At 41.8% G+C, this 15,461-nt stretch overlaps 1 protein-coding gene across 1 annotated transcript; it reads left to right on the top strand.

The window, feature by feature from the left end:
• Positions 1 to 2,054: 2,054 nt before the first annotated feature.
• On the top strand, positions 2,055 to 13,470 carry pdia3 (protein disulfide isomerase family A, member 3). Its single transcript, XM_061924836.2, has 13 exons — positions 2,055 to 2,352; positions 6,269 to 6,347; positions 6,422 to 6,539; positions 6,613 to 6,720; positions 8,131 to 8,260; positions 8,352 to 8,468; positions 9,460 to 9,585; positions 9,669 to 9,851; positions 9,949 to 10,057; positions 10,143 to 10,271; positions 12,658 to 12,737; positions 12,831 to 12,888; positions 12,965 to 13,470. Exons 1-13 carry the CDS (start codon positions 2,219 to 2,221, stop codon positions 13,076 to 13,078), a joined length of 1,485 nt encoding a protein of 494 aa, XP_061780820.1. The 5' UTR covers positions 2,055 to 2,218; the 3' UTR covers positions 13,079 to 13,470.
• The last annotated feature ends 1,991 nt before the right edge of the window (positions 13,471 to 15,461 follow it).

Genomic DNA, 15,461 nt, shown 5'->3' with positions numbered 1-15,461 from the left:
CCACCGCTGCTGCTCACTGCTCCCCTCATCTCCCAGGGGGGGGGGATCAATGGGTATGGGTCAAATGCAGAGACGAATTTCACCACACCTAGTGTGTGTGTGACAATCATGGGTACTTTAACTTTAACTTTAAAACATAAGAATGCCTTGTTTGTACAAGCAAACACATAAGAATGATGCCTCCTTTGACAAAGGTGTAAAGCTGCAATGTTTACCAAGACTTCCTTTAAGAAGTTTTAAGGCACATTGCAACACACCTGTTTGTAAAACAGGCTGCAAAAGTAGGAATGTCAGGACTACTTAAAAACATAAGAATGACTTGTTTGTATAAGCAAACACATAAGAATGATGCCTCCTGTGACAAAGGTGTAAAGCTGCAATGTTTACCAAGACTTCCTTTAAGAAGTTTTAGGGCACATTGCAACAAACCTGTTTGTAAAACGGACTGCAAAAGTAGGAATGTCAGCACTTCATCCATGGCCATCGGTTGGGGACATCTCTGCGCTGCTGACCTGTCTCCGCTCGAGATGGTCTCCTGCTGGCCCCACTATGGACTGGACTCTCACTATTATGTTAGATCCACTATGGACTGGACTTTCACAATATTGTGCTTGACCCACTCGACGTCCATTGCACCGGTCTCCCCTAGAGGGTGGGGAGGGATCACCCACATCTGCGGTCCTCTCCAAGGTTTCTCATTGTCATCCCACTGGGTTGAGTTTTTCCTTGCCCTGATGTGGGATCTGAACCGCGGATGACGTTGTGGCTTGTGCAGCCCTTTGAGACACTTGTGATTTAGGGCTATATAAATAAACATTGATTGATTGACTACTTCGAAACATGAGAATGACTTGTTTGTATAAGTGTACAGCTCCACTAATGGACATTGGAGTGTTACTTTCAATGGCAAAATTAAAGTATTGCTCGAAACATAATTTTATATGGGACTTAATTGTATTATATGTATAGTACATGTTCCAAAAAGGAAAAAAAAAGCATAAAACACAGTATATTTAAATATACTAAATGTAAAAAAAGGGAATAAATATTCAAAATAATCTAGTTTGGTTACGCCATCATGAGCGCAACACAAGGTTGTAAAATAAGATGTCAAAAGCAAACTGAAATCAAATACACACAGCTTAAAGATTGATCAATACCTATTTAAATTTAGTAATACATAAATATGATGATTTATCAAAATATAAAAGAAATATACCTGAACAGAACGCTCATGATGGTTACACCAAAAAGTGACGCTATGACTTGCGTTTTTCCAAGTTTTTGGGGCATTTTTATGCTATTTCCAAGCATCTCCTTTCTATTATCGTTGGTCAAACTAATGCATATTATATATGCATGCCCTAGTAAACAAAACAAAAAAAGTCATTTTTATTGTGATTGTTACATTTTGAAGTACATTTGTGCAGGTGGGTGCGAATTTTGTACCCATTACCAGAGCTGTACACATAAGCAAACACATAACCTCAATCAAGTCCCCAAAACAGAAACAGGTTTTCTATCACACTATTAACTTTATTCAGGGGCGCCGAAAAAGGGGGGGGGGGGTAAAGGAGACGGATTCTAGGGGCCCATGATGGAGGGGGGCCCAGAGAGGCCCCTAATGATGATGAAATTATAAAACAGAAAAAATAATGACACTGTGTTGGGGGCCCTGTAAAAATTATTTTCATGGGGCCCAAAATCCCTAGCGGCGCCCTTGACTTTATTAGCCACTTTTATTCACTCACAAATGTAAGCCCTGTGTAAGTTTAGCAACACTTCTTCCTTGGTTAATGTAAACATATGTCATCATATAAAGATGAAAATCTGCATTTATAAAACAATTTGACGTTTAGTAGTGCAGCAGTGAACCTTCGTCATAATGACTTCCTCGTATGAATAAAGAGTTTGGATTTAGTCGTGTTCCGATTGGCTGGCGAATGACAAGCTCCAGTGTCACGCGCTCTGATTGGCTAATCGCCACAGATTGACACTGGGTGCTGACCAATGGCAGGCTGCCACACTGTGGTAAGGAGTTGTTCTCGCATCTCTTCCGCCTTCTCTGTGCTTTTTGCTGTCGATCCTCAGCGGCTTACGCTTCATCTCCGCCGAGGAACAGTCACCCTGTGTCCGACACGCACTCGCTCTCCACACGGTGTTTTTTTTCCTCCCCCTCCAGGTCCACCTGAGGACGTTGTAAGCGGAGCCGAGTGCGATGCTGAGGCTGCTCTTCCTGGTCGCGCTCGCCGGGTTCGCCCGAGCGAGCGACGTGCTCGACTACACGGACGAAGACTTCGGAACCAAAATTGGAAACCACGACCTCGCCCTCGTCGAGTTTTTTGCGCCGTGGTGAGTCGTCAACTCTTAAGTTTAATTCCCACATAGCTTACTTCTACTCTTATCGCACATTAGTTTTGCAAGCAAATTCCAGTTATACGCGGCTAATGGGGAAATGTTAGCATGCTACTAGCTAGCACGACGATAAAATGCACAAAGTCTTGTATATATTATTATTCAATTTAGTTCAGGATATAAATGAAAGCTGTTTTGTTTTTACTTGTAAGCATTTGATGTCATTCCGCGTCATTTTTCACTTTTAATGCGCTATTTAGCACGTATTTCATTGAAACGACCTGCGATGACGGAAGTTGGGAGGCGGGTCCTTTACTTGTTGTCACGTTCTGATTGGACGGGGGAACTTAGTCACGTTCTGATTGGACGGGGGAACTTGGTTGTCCGCCGCTGATTGGCTGACGTGAACTGTTGGGTGCTTTTCGCATGTACCGAAACTTAAATGCGTTGCAAGTGAAACAAAAAGCATATTCAAGGAAATGCCACGCATCTGTAAAAAATACAGGCCTTGTTAAATGTGCAGTATGTCTTTGTCAGTGATGGTGCGGCTTATTAGTTAGCTTATACATAATTGAGTTATCAGTGCTAACAAAGGTCTTAACTCATTATCTTTCTATGCCACATCAATGTGGGATGCGCTCCCAACAGGTATAAAAGAAAGGGCATCTCTATCCTCCTTCAAAACCGCAATAAAAGTACACCTCCAGGCAGCTACAACCCTAAACTAACACACTTCCCGGATTGTTAATAATCAAATGTAAACAATCAAATGCAGATACTTTTTCTTATGCCTTCTCTCTCTCTCTCTCTGATGATAACAACCTAACCCCACCCCTCCACACCCCAGATTGTAAATAATTCAATGTGATTATCTTGTGTGATGACTGTATTATGATGATAGTATATATCTGTATTAGAGATGCGCGGATAGGCAATTATTTCATCCGCAACCGCATCAGAAAGTCGTCAACCATCCGCAATCCACCCGATCTAACATTTGATCAGAACCGCATCCGCCCGCACCCGCCCGTTGTTATATATCTAATATAGACGATGCAAGGCATTAGTGAGGTTATAAAGCTTTTGCCTGTTAAAGAAAGGAGATTGATCCAATGCAGCACAGACATTCGCGTGCCACGCTGTCACGACCCAGACGCACACCAGTGCGCAATCATATGGGAGCCGCGCTGAGCGCACCTCCAAGCTGCCGGCCATCGCCGGCAGCGAGACGGCAGCGTTGCTCCAGCGCCATCCATTTTCAGGGCTAGTTGATTCGGCAGGTGGGTTGTTACACACTCCTTAGCGGGTTCCGACGTCCATGGCCACCGTCCTAGCTGCTGTCTATATCAACCAGGGTGAGCCCCACCCCTTTCGTGAGCGCACTGCGCGCGGAGTGACCCCTGTTACGCGCCCCCAGCAACAGGGGTGGCGGGCAGGTAAGCTGCGCGGGCGGAGCGCGCGGAGTGACCCCTGTTACGAGCCCCCGGCCACGGGGGTGGCGGGCAGGTAAGCTGCTTACCTGCTGCGCGTGACGCCGGCCGCGGCGAAGGCGGACGAGGCGGGGTGTCGGTGCGGTGGGCGCGGTGGTGACCCTGGACGTGCGTCGGGCCCTTCTCGCGGATCGCCTCAGCTACGGCTCCCGGTGGGGCCCTCTCGGGGGACCCCGGCGAGGCGTCGGGGGCCTTCTCCGCTCCGTAAAAGTGTCCATCTCTTTTTTTTTTTTTCTTCTGTTGTGGCATATGCAGCAGGTGCCTGCTCGTTTTTCGTATGTGGGTAACAACATTTAACTATGTATATATATTTCCGAATTGGTTTAACTGCCGCCCGCCTGAATCTATTTAAAATCTAATTTTTTTTATTTCAACCGCCCGACCCGACCCGCGGATAAAATCTAATTTTTAAGTGGACCCCGACTTAAACAAGTTGAAAAACTTATTCGGGTGTTACCATTTAGTGGTCAATTGTACGGAATATGTACTTCACTGTGCAACCTACTAATAAAAGTCTCAATCAATCAAGTGCTGAACTCTGTTGAATTTTCACCTGACTCGCTGACAACAAGCTATCCATAGACCTAGGTAGAACGGAATCCATCCTGTTTGGGTCCCACATCAACCTTAAGAAAGTCAATGACTTCACTATAACAGTGGGTGACGTTATCACCAGGAGAGATGAGGTCACCTACCTAGGTTCCATTCTAGAGGCTAATCTTTCCTGTGATAAAATGGCAACCAAGGTAATCAAAAAGGTCAACCAACGAACGAGATTTCTCTATAGAATCTCCTCTCTGGTCAACAAAAGCACCATGAAGATTCTAAGGGGGAACTCTCATTCAACCCTTTTTAGATTACGCATGCACCTCCTGGTACTTTAGCACCTCCAAAACCCTCAAATCTAGACTCCAAACATCCCAGGACAAGCTAGTCCAATTGCTTCTAGACCTCCACCCCAGATCACACCTCACTCCTACCCACTTCTCCAAAGTGGGCTGGCTCAGGGTGGAGGACAGAGTAAAACAACTTGCACTGAGCCTAGTCTATAAAATCCGCTACACCGCCCTGATACCGAAGTACATGTCAAACTACTCCCTTAACGTAAATGACCGCCATAACCACAACACCAGAGGGAGCTCCACTAACCACATTAAACCCAGATTCCGATCTAACAAAGGTCTTGTGGCTCTCCTTCTATGCCACATCAATATGGAATGCACTCCCAACAGGTGTAAAAGAAAGGGCATCTCTAACCTCCTTCAAAACCGCACTTAAAGAACACCTCCAGGCCACTTCAACCCTAAACTAACACTCTCCCTTCCTCATCATACCTCTTCGGATTGTAAATAATCAAATGTAAATAATCAAATGGAGACACTTTTTCTTATACTTTCTGATCTCTCTCTCTGTGTCCACTACTTGCTGTACATATCCTACCAAGTCAGTCCTACACTGTTCCAATGTCCATTTCTCTGATGATGCAATTGTTGATGACTGAATTGTTGATACCAACCAAACCTAAACCCTCCCCCCCTCCATATCCCACACCCCGGATTGTAAATAATGTAAATAATTCAATGTATATACTCTGATGATTATCTTGTGTGATGACTGTATTATGAAAATAGTATATATCTGTATCATGAATGGACCCCGACTTAAACAAGTTGAAAAACTTATTCGGGTGTTACCGTTTAGTGGTCAATTGTACAGAATATGTACTTCACTGTGCAATCTACTAATAACAATTTCAATCAATCATTGTAGCTGAGATAGGCTCCCCCCCTCACACCCCCTTTCGATCGACATATTTTACAATCAAGTGAAACGCAACAAAAATCCAACAAACAGTGAAATATGAACGCGAAGGGTACAAAATAAGCCTACCTACAATCTGATATATCACTAAGCTTTAGAACTTTGTTGTGAAAATGTCCTTCCGCGTCTGTGGAAACGCTTCCCACCCACACTGCTTGGTGCCTCGTCTGAGCTACTGTGACGTCGATTACCATAGTAACTAATTAGATTACCATAGTAACTAGTATATCATCCAAAAGCGCAGATTCCAACCATTGAAATACTTAGTATAGTTCAAGATTTACGGTCATTAGAAAACATCACTGCACATCATAATGGCATCTACACTTTCCATCTTAAACATCTAAAAAAAATATTTGGGAATGTCCGGCGTGCCAGATAGAAAAGCTTAACGGGCCGCATGTGGCCCCCGGGCCTTAATATGCCCAGGTCTGGTCTATGCAATGTCGTTAGCTAATCAAGACAGTAAATAATACATTTAACGGCCATGTCTGCCGAGAAAGTACTGTGTATTCACTCCTGTACAGCTATCTAAACATTCCCAGCCAAGCAGATACTTCCTTTAGTCTATTTGTCTTTCTAAAGTCTTTGGTCCCTTTTAGGTGTGGCCATTGTAAACGTCTTGCTCCAGAGTACGAGGTAGCGGCCACGCGCCTGAAAGGCCTCGTCGCTCTGGTCAAGGTACTTAACGGGACACGTATATCTTTGACGTGTTCTTTTTTTCAGATCGTAAACGTTGTTTACATTCTTTCTAGGTCGACTGCACAGCCAACAGCGAAATCTGCGGCAAATATGGAGTCAACGGCTACCCCACCCTGAAGATCTTCAGGGAAGGAGAAGTCTCCGGCCCCTACGAGGGTCCCAGAACTGCAGGTACTTGGTTTTAGCTTAGAAATCCAGACCACAGGTGTATGGGTGTTAACAGTAGTTTACTGGTCTCTTGTAGATGGGATTGTCAGTTTCCTGAAAAAGCAGGCTGGCCCCGCCTCCGTGGAGCTCAAGACCGAGGCGGAGTTTGAGAAGTTTATTGCAGACAAAGACGCAAGTGTTGTTGGTAAGTTGACTTTATTCATTATTCTTGATTGGTATGAACGGTGTTTGATGTTCAGGCAGATATTTTTGAACTTATTCCATGCACAACCGCATAGGTAAAATAGTGAAGGAATTGCTCAAGAAGGTTTATTGTCTTATTCATATACTTTTAAAATGTTCTTGTAATCAGACAATATTTTCGGTATATTAGATTAAATTACAATAACATTTGAAAATTATAGTGAAGGAATGTTGGCGGCTTTATTGACTTGCCACATTTTTGCTCGGCAAAAGGTAAAAATGAATGGAAAGTAGTTAAAGAACTGAAACAGTGACATAGCATACATAAAAAAAACTGCAAAACCTGGACATGACGCACCTAACACATATTTTTCTATCATTAAAAAAAACAAACACTCAAGTTAAAATAATATGGCTCTTAAGTAGCCAGAACAACTTTATTATAAAATGTTTCTTTTGCCAAGAAAGTATATTGTGTGGGTATATATTGTATTTCATTTAAAAAAAAAAATCACATTTGGTTATAAGTGTTTGAGTAATTTTTGAGCACATTTACCAACACTGTTATAATAATAACGTGATCATTTTGGTGACAATAACCATGATATGAAAAATCGGTACGTCCTTACTGTAGATAGAACCAAGCATTACTTTAGGGGTATCCCGATCCGATATCAGCAGCAAAACAATTATATCCAATTACATCTAAAATGTTTGCGGCCTGTTTACTTGTGCAAAGCTGGACAGCCAGTTAATATCTAAATGTCCTCCAATAAGCACACAAAGTGGGTCTTTTATTGTATTTGTCATTTACAAAGGTAAACATGGTCGGCTGTAGGCTACTAGCAGCCAGTAGCTACACAACAGCACACAACCTAGACATACGTGTCCTTGAATGAACAATATTGCAGTATAAAACCGCACATTTGTCAATATAAACAAGTATCAGATCATTATAGTTGCATATTACTTACACATACAATGTGTCCAAGCCAGAAGCGTATTAGAAACAATCCATTAAAGTGTCCGCCTCATTCAGCGCTTTAGGTGTCACCAAAAAACAATTACAACTCCACTTCAACGTAAAGACAGCATATGTCTACTCCAGTCGGTTTATGATAAATCAAACAATTGTAGGTATTAAAAAAAACACTAACCTTTGACATATTTTACTTGATCAAACCTTTTCTAACATTCCATACTACAAAATAATAGTATGTGTGATTCCTGCTGATAATGAATCAATATTAGTATCGGCCAATTGTCTTCGCTCCAATATCAGTATCCAATGTAAAAAAAAAATAGAATCAGGACACCCCTTACTGATTTTGTTGAAACAGTCAACGAAAGCGACTTGGTCTGGCGATAGATTCCATTTGCTGGTGTGAACATGGTCCTCTTTTCTTGCCAGGGTTCTTCGCCGACCACGAGAGTGCCGCAAACACAGAGTACCAGAAGGCCGCCAGCACCCTGAGGGAGAACTTCCGCTTCGCCCACACCTTCTCCGAGGCGCTCCTCAAGAGCAAGGACGTCGACCAAGAGTGAGCGGCGCGTCTTTTCTCTCTTTCCGCTCTTTCAGAAGATCACTGCCAACACTTCACTTGTTTGTTTTTTGTTTTTTTTATCTTCCAGTGGCGTCATCCTGTTCCGCCCGGCCAGACTCAGCAACAAGTTTGAAGACTCCTCGGTCAAATTCAGCGAAGAAAAATTCACCAGCAACAAAATCAAGAGATTCGTTCAGGACAGCGTGTACGTGTTTCTGTTATCATTTAGGGTGGGGGTGACAGCAGGGTTGTCCAAAGTATTACCACTGAGGGCTGCACACTGAAAATAAAAGCATCCGGGGGCAATTTTTATAGTTTCTATTTTTAAAACGAATACAAAATAAGTTTTTTTTTCTCTTTTAGAGCTCTTAAGTTTGGTCCCAGGGACCTGGAAGGGTTTCAGTCATAAAAATGTTAAAAATAGGTCATATATTACTTAATTTATTTATTCAACGCTTAAGTCTGTAGATCAACTTAAGGTCTATTGACATAAAGTAAAACCACGTTTTATGCCCTTTCTGTCCAAACCCTGTTTTTTATGACCAACACAAAATTTGCAATATTTTCCCCAAAGTGAAATATTTGATGTGAAGTAATTGGATTAAATAATTCATAACACCATTGACTTTATTCGTTATTTTTTGATTAATGAGTTTAAAGTAAAAAAAAAAAATCCACAAATTCTTAGGGATCCAAAAGAGCCCCACTCATAAATGTTAAATTGTCATCATGTTTTTTTTATTGTTTTTTTTTTTAACTTTAGATCAAGTTCAGATCCATCCGGTTATTATAAGTTTTTATTTTAAATTTTTTTGTTTTTCATATATTGCAAACGATGCAATGTTTCCCTCCCAAAATATTTCAAAGCAATATTTGATGTGAAGTAATTGAAGCCTTGAATCGGTCAATAATTCTTAACATTGATTTTGATTCATTATAATTTTTTAAGCAATGACAGTTGAAAATTAAAAAAACAGCCTGCATGGAGCTGTGTGTTATTAGTGTCAACATTGCACCTGTTTGCTCTTTTATTCCACTTTTCATGTTTTTTTGTTTTTTTTTAATATTTGTAAAGTGTGCCACAGGCCATCAAAAAATTAGCTGTTGAGATTTTGATCTGTCATCACTTTTAGCATGATTATTTTTAAGTTGTGTGTGTTTTTTTGCTAAATGTTGTGCAAACGGTTTCTGCTCAGATTTGGAATCTGCCCCCACATGACCGACGACAACAAAGACCAGCTGAAAGGGAAAGACCTGCTGGTGGCCTATTATGACGTGGACTACGACAAAAACCCCAAAGGCTCCAACTACTGGAGGAACAGGTACCAAACCAAGGCCTACCGGGCTGGTTTTTCTGTGGGTAAAAAGCTGACTCGGTATTTACGAGGCGCGCGTGTCTTCGCAGGGTGATGAAGGTGGCCAAGACCTTCCTGGACCAGGGCAAGCAGCTCAGCTTCACCGTGGCCAACAAGTTCTCTTTCACCCACGACCTGTCCGAGTTTGGCTTTGACAACAAAGACGGAGAGCTCCCCCTGGTGGCCATCCGCACCACTAAGGGAGACAAATATGTCATGGCCGAGGAGTTCTCGTACGTTCACACTTTCAGTCAAAAAGGTTTTCCCAAGTCGAGCTTAAATTTCCTGCTGATTACTTCAAACTTTCTTTTGTTTCTCCTCCACAAACAGCCGTGACGGAAAAGCCCTAGAGCGTTTCCTGCAGGACTTCTTTGATGGCAAGTTGAAGCGCTACCTCAAGTCTGAGCCCATACCCGAGAACAACGACGGGCCCGTCAAGGTGAGATGAACACCCGACACACCTTCATAATAAAAGCACCGCGTTGCCGCTCGTCAATCATCACCCCGCCTGCGCTCGTCTTCAGGTTTTGGTGGCCGAGAACTTTGATGCCATCGTCAACGACGACAGCAAAGACGTGCTCATCGAGTTCTACGCCCCCTGGTGCGGACACTGCAAGAGCCTGGAGCCCAAATACGTCGAGCTTGGAGAGAAGGTGAGCCGAATTAGGGATGTCCCGATATATTTAATTGGATATTGGTCCACTATCTGAAAAAAACAACTATCGAATAATATCGGCTTGCATGTAAAATCTCCAATCTAAGCTGTGATACAAGCAATCCTTTATCGTGTTTGCTTGTGCGAAGCTGGACAGCCAGTTAACAGAGAAAATATTTCAGTATCCTCCAAGTGTGGCCACAAATGAACGGCCTCGTGCTGCTTAGGAGTTCCCGTTTTTGCAAACAGGAACGCCGCGTTCCTGTCCAGAGTTTCAAAATAAGATCTGCAGTCTGTGCGTATAGACAAGCAGATGTGTGTATGTGCGAAATTTAAATAACGTTGTTAGCTTCGGACGATATAGATCAGAGGTGTTCAAACTTTTTGTCTGCTGCATTGAGGTAAAAAAAATTTTGGATGTGGTCCGAAAGCCGACTGCATGTAAAGTGGAAATATACATACACAAATATATGTTCATAAAGGATATATAATTAATAATCAATATAACTGGATATTAAGAGTATGTGAAAGTTTGACTACTACCATGTTTACTTCTGTGACGACCTCCTTTTAAAGTTTTGTAATCAAGCAGAAAAAATGCGGCGAACATGGATTAGTGTGGAGAGTGTTTTGCGTTTTTCCCATCATGCATTGTAATCAATTGGTGCAACTTTTTATTGTGCTTGATCTTTTTTTTGTATATAATATCAGTGGTTCAGTGAGCAGGTTGTGTGACCACATCTGTTGACTTTTTGTTGGTTGCAATTTTTTTGGGGCCATGACTAGGGAAGGTTGTTTGGATTGGGTGATTAGTAAATACTGTGCTGGTGTTTTTTTTTTAAACATACAATTCATGGTCACTGACCTGATTTACTCATGTTGTTCACAATATGGCGGCAAATATGCAAAAATCAGATTGTCAGATATTTTAAAAGCCAGATTCCTGATTTACACTCACGTCTCCCAGGCCAAACTGAATACACGAGCGGGCTGTGTTTTGGGCACCCCTGACATAGATGAGTAGAACATTAATACATAGGTGAGTTCCTTGAAATAAAGGAAACTGCTCAATGCCGTAGTCAAAGAATATAGTCAATCAATCAATGTTTATTTATATAGCCCTAAATCACAAGTGTCTCAAAGGGCTGCACAAGCCACAACGACATCCTCAGTACAGAGCCCACATAAGGGCAAGGAAAAACTCACCCCAGTGGGACGTCGATGTGAATGACTGAGAAACCTTGGAGAGGACCGCATATGTGGGTAACCCACCCCCCTCTAGGGGAGACCGAATGCAATGGATGTCGAGTGGGTCTGACATAATATTGTGAAAGTACAGTCACAGTCCATAGTCAAGGTTTAAGGTCACTTTTTTTATTTGTACATCTGCTTATATATTAAAATAAAAGTATGAACACAACATGACAAAGTACTTTGACAGGCTGCCTGGGACCAGGACCAGGCAAAGAAGAAAGACAAAGTCAGTTAATAAAAGACAGTAAAGATTAAACTACCATGAATTCATAATTATATGCAATATAGCTACAATTAGTTTGAAAGAATAATGAAGACTTGAATATGAATAGATTTAAAGCAATTTGTTGTAAGGGGGGAGGTAAGTTTGTACCATTGCTCTTTGAGTAATTTCACTTAATCGTACCTTTTTTAACATTCCACATTAAAATAAAAAAAAAATAAAAGTACCGTATTTTTCGGACTATAAGTCGCAGTTTTTTTCATAGTTTGGCCGGGGGGTGCGACTTATACTCAGGAGCGACTTATGTGTGAAATTATTAACACATTACCGTAAAATATCAAATAATATTATTTAGCTCATTCACGTAAGAGACTAGACGTATAAGATTTCATGGGATTTAGCGATTAGGAGTGACAGATTGTTTGGTAAATGTATAGCATGTTTTATATGTTATAGTTATTGGATTGACTCTTACCATAATATGTTACGTTAACATACCAGGCATGTTCTCAGTTGGTTATTTATGCCTCATATAACGTACACTTATTCAGCCTGTTGTTCACTACTCTTTATTTATTTTAAATTGCCTTTCAAATGTCTATTCTTGGTGTTGGCTTTTATCAAATAAATTTCCCCCCAAAAATGCGACTTATACTCCAGTGCGACTTATGTTTTTTTCCTTCTTTGTTATGCATTTTCGGCCTGTGCGACTTATAGTCCGAAAAATACGGTATGTAAGATTTGTGCTCCTATTGTGTAGGGTTAATATCGGTATCGGCCAATACTCAACTCCAATATCGGTATTGTATCGGATTTGGAAAAAGTTGAACAATGACTTAAAAAGAAATACACTGATTAATTGTGCAAATGTTGAAGTTTATTTTTGTTTTGTTTTTTACCCGCAAAGCTCGCAATGGATCCTAACGTAGTCATCGCCAAGATGGACGCCACAGCCAACGACGTGCCGTCACCTTACGAAGTCTCTGGGTGAGTCGGAGCAAGATACTGCTGCTTGTTTGTCTTCTTTTTGCAATTGAAAGTGAAGGTCTAAAAAGCCTTTTTTTTCTTTCCTCCACCCAGATTCCCCACAATCTACTTCTCGCCGGCCGGCCAGAAGACGAAGCCAAAGAAGTACGAGGTAAGTATCGCCCCGACGAAGATGTGCGCTGGCGACCGAACGCGAGGCTGACGTTATCGCTCTTCCCGCCTTGCAGGGAGGTCGCGAGGTCAGCGATTTCATCGCCTACCTGAAAAAGGAGGCGGCCAACCCCTTGGAGGTGCAGGAGGAGCCGAAGAAGAAGAAGAAGGATCCCAAGATCGACCTATAAAAAGTCCAATGAGAAGACGGGAGGGACCACGGCATCCCTGGCACCATTTTGGGGGAATCCACAGAACTCAATTCTATTCCTCTGTTAGTGAACTACAGAATGCTCTGAAGCCAAGTTGAAAGGCAATTTGGTCCTCTGCTGCTTTGGAAATACCGTGGAAGAAGCAGGGGAGATTTTTTCTTTTTTTTAAGCAAAAGGGGACGGCTTTTCAAAATTTCTGCGATTTTTTTATTATTTTTTTTGTTAGAGATTTCCAGTCCTGGCGGATGCACATGGATATCCGACAGCAGTGGAGAGCGTCATGATGTTGGTGAATTGTTTCTTTCTGTTTTTGTACATTTGGAAGGATTGTGAAATAATAAAAAAAAAAGGCCCACAAGAACCAAAACTAATATCTGAACCTTTTATTGACTGCGTCACACTGCCGTGAGAAAGTTTGTTTTGCAACATAAAACGCAGATTGAAGCTTGTGTAGAGTCCTTTCAACGCTAACGTTTTCATAGCAACAAAGTTCGGTTCGCAGCTCATTTGTAACGGCCCGCGGCACATGAGTGGAACAAAAGAGTTGGCAGGTGTGATTTAACAAGAAATTGTTGCAATACTGACTAATAAGTCGGTTAAAAAGGCCATTATTGATTGACTCACGATTCCTATTTGCAACGATTCTTAATCAATTTGTGTAATATGTCCCGTACAGCCCCTCAAGCAACTCACATTGTTGTAGATCATATCTGCTGTATAGGTTTACTTAAAAAGAGGAACTGCGTTCATTTTTTAAAATGTTGCCTATTTGGGGCGGTATAGCTCGGTTGGGAGAGTGGCCGTGCCAGCAACCTGAGGGTTCCAGGTTCGATCCTCGCTACTGCCATGCTAGTCAATGCTGTTGTGTCCTTGGGCAAGACACTTTACCCACCTGCTCCCAGTGCCACCCACACTGGTTTAAATGTAACTTAGATATTGGGTTTCACTATGTAAAGCGCTTTGAGTCACTAGAGAAAAGCGCTATATAAATATAATTCACTTCACTAAATGTTAAGTCCTCATTAAATGGCCCTGATATGTCAAAAGGCATTAATAAATCATGTTCTTTTTTTAATACCTCTATAACTGATATAACAGTAGTTCAGCCGGGTTATGCTCAGTTCAAAATGAGATTTACAGCCCCGAAATATTATTGTTTTCATTTCTATGCCCCGCCCACCGTTTGACCAATTAGAAAGTCTTGAGTGTCACATCCAGGTTGCCAGTTACGCACCGCCATCTTCGTAAAGTTACTAAACATGTCAGACCTTAGTAAATGTAAAATGCGTCGTTATGATTATCAACTTCCATCCCCCATCCATTTTCTACCGCTTATTCCCTTTGGGGTCGCTGGAGCCTATCTCAGCTACAATCGGGCGGAAGGCGGGGTACACCCTGGACAAGTCGCCATCTCATCGCAGGGCCAACACAGATAGACAACATTCACACTCACATCCACACACTAGGGCCAATTTAGTGTTGCCAATCAACTTATCCCCATGTCACTTATTCATGACAAAGCCAGGAGCAAAACTAGGATTTGTATCGAGGATGCCTTTGAAAGATGTAGACCATTGAAGGCGGAGAAGATTTTTTCATCTGACGCCAAACTTGCTAAATTCCTCCTTGATAGGTAAGTCAGGCATTTACCTTTTCTTATTACTTGTAATAAATAGAAATAGACATTTGGTATGTAAACTATATTGTCCTATGACCTTGTCTAAAAAAAGCTAGTATGTTCGTGGAACAAATGCTTCGTCACACTTGTGTAGCTTAGCATGCTAGCCCGGTCAATGAACACATCGACATATATGCTAACGAGCAAAATATAACAAAACCAGTTTTCTTTGAAGTAATACAGAAATTGATCAGATATGTTTGTCTAATGGAGGAATGTAGTTAATCATAGAACTAGCACCCAATGTTATTAAAAAAGTATTGATTTTGAATCGAGAATCGAATCTTTACCCCCAAGAATCGAATCGAATCACGTGGTGCCCAAAGATTCACAGCCCTACGAACGAAAAACTGCCGCGATTTAAAACTCGATTGATTAAAAACTAATCGATCTGAAGTTGATTTCGTGATTTAATCGTTGAAAAAATAATATACATTAAGCATATATGATTTATTTTTACGCTTTTATGAGTAGGAGCCTTTTGGATCCCCAAACCAGTGTTTTTCAACCACTGTGCCGCGGCACAGCCGTGAGATCCAGTCTGGTGTGCGGTTGGAGATGATCTAAATTCACCACAGGGACGGCGTGGCGAAGTTGGTAGAGTGGCCGTACCAGCAATCGGAGGGTTGCTGGTTACTGGGGTTCAATCCCCCCCTTCGTCCATCCTAGTCACGTCCGTTGTGT

Source organism: Nerophis lumbriciformis, linkage group LG29 (assembly GCF_033978685.3).
Source record: "Nerophis lumbriciformis linkage group LG29, RoL_Nlum_v2.1, whole genome shotgun sequence".
In the NCBI taxonomy this organism is placed as follows: Eukaryota; Metazoa; Chordata; class Actinopteri; order Syngnathiformes; family Syngnathidae; genus Nerophis; species Nerophis lumbriciformis.
The sequence above is the reverse complement of the archived record's forward strand: the minus strand, read 5'-3'. Positions and strand labels throughout refer to the sequence as shown.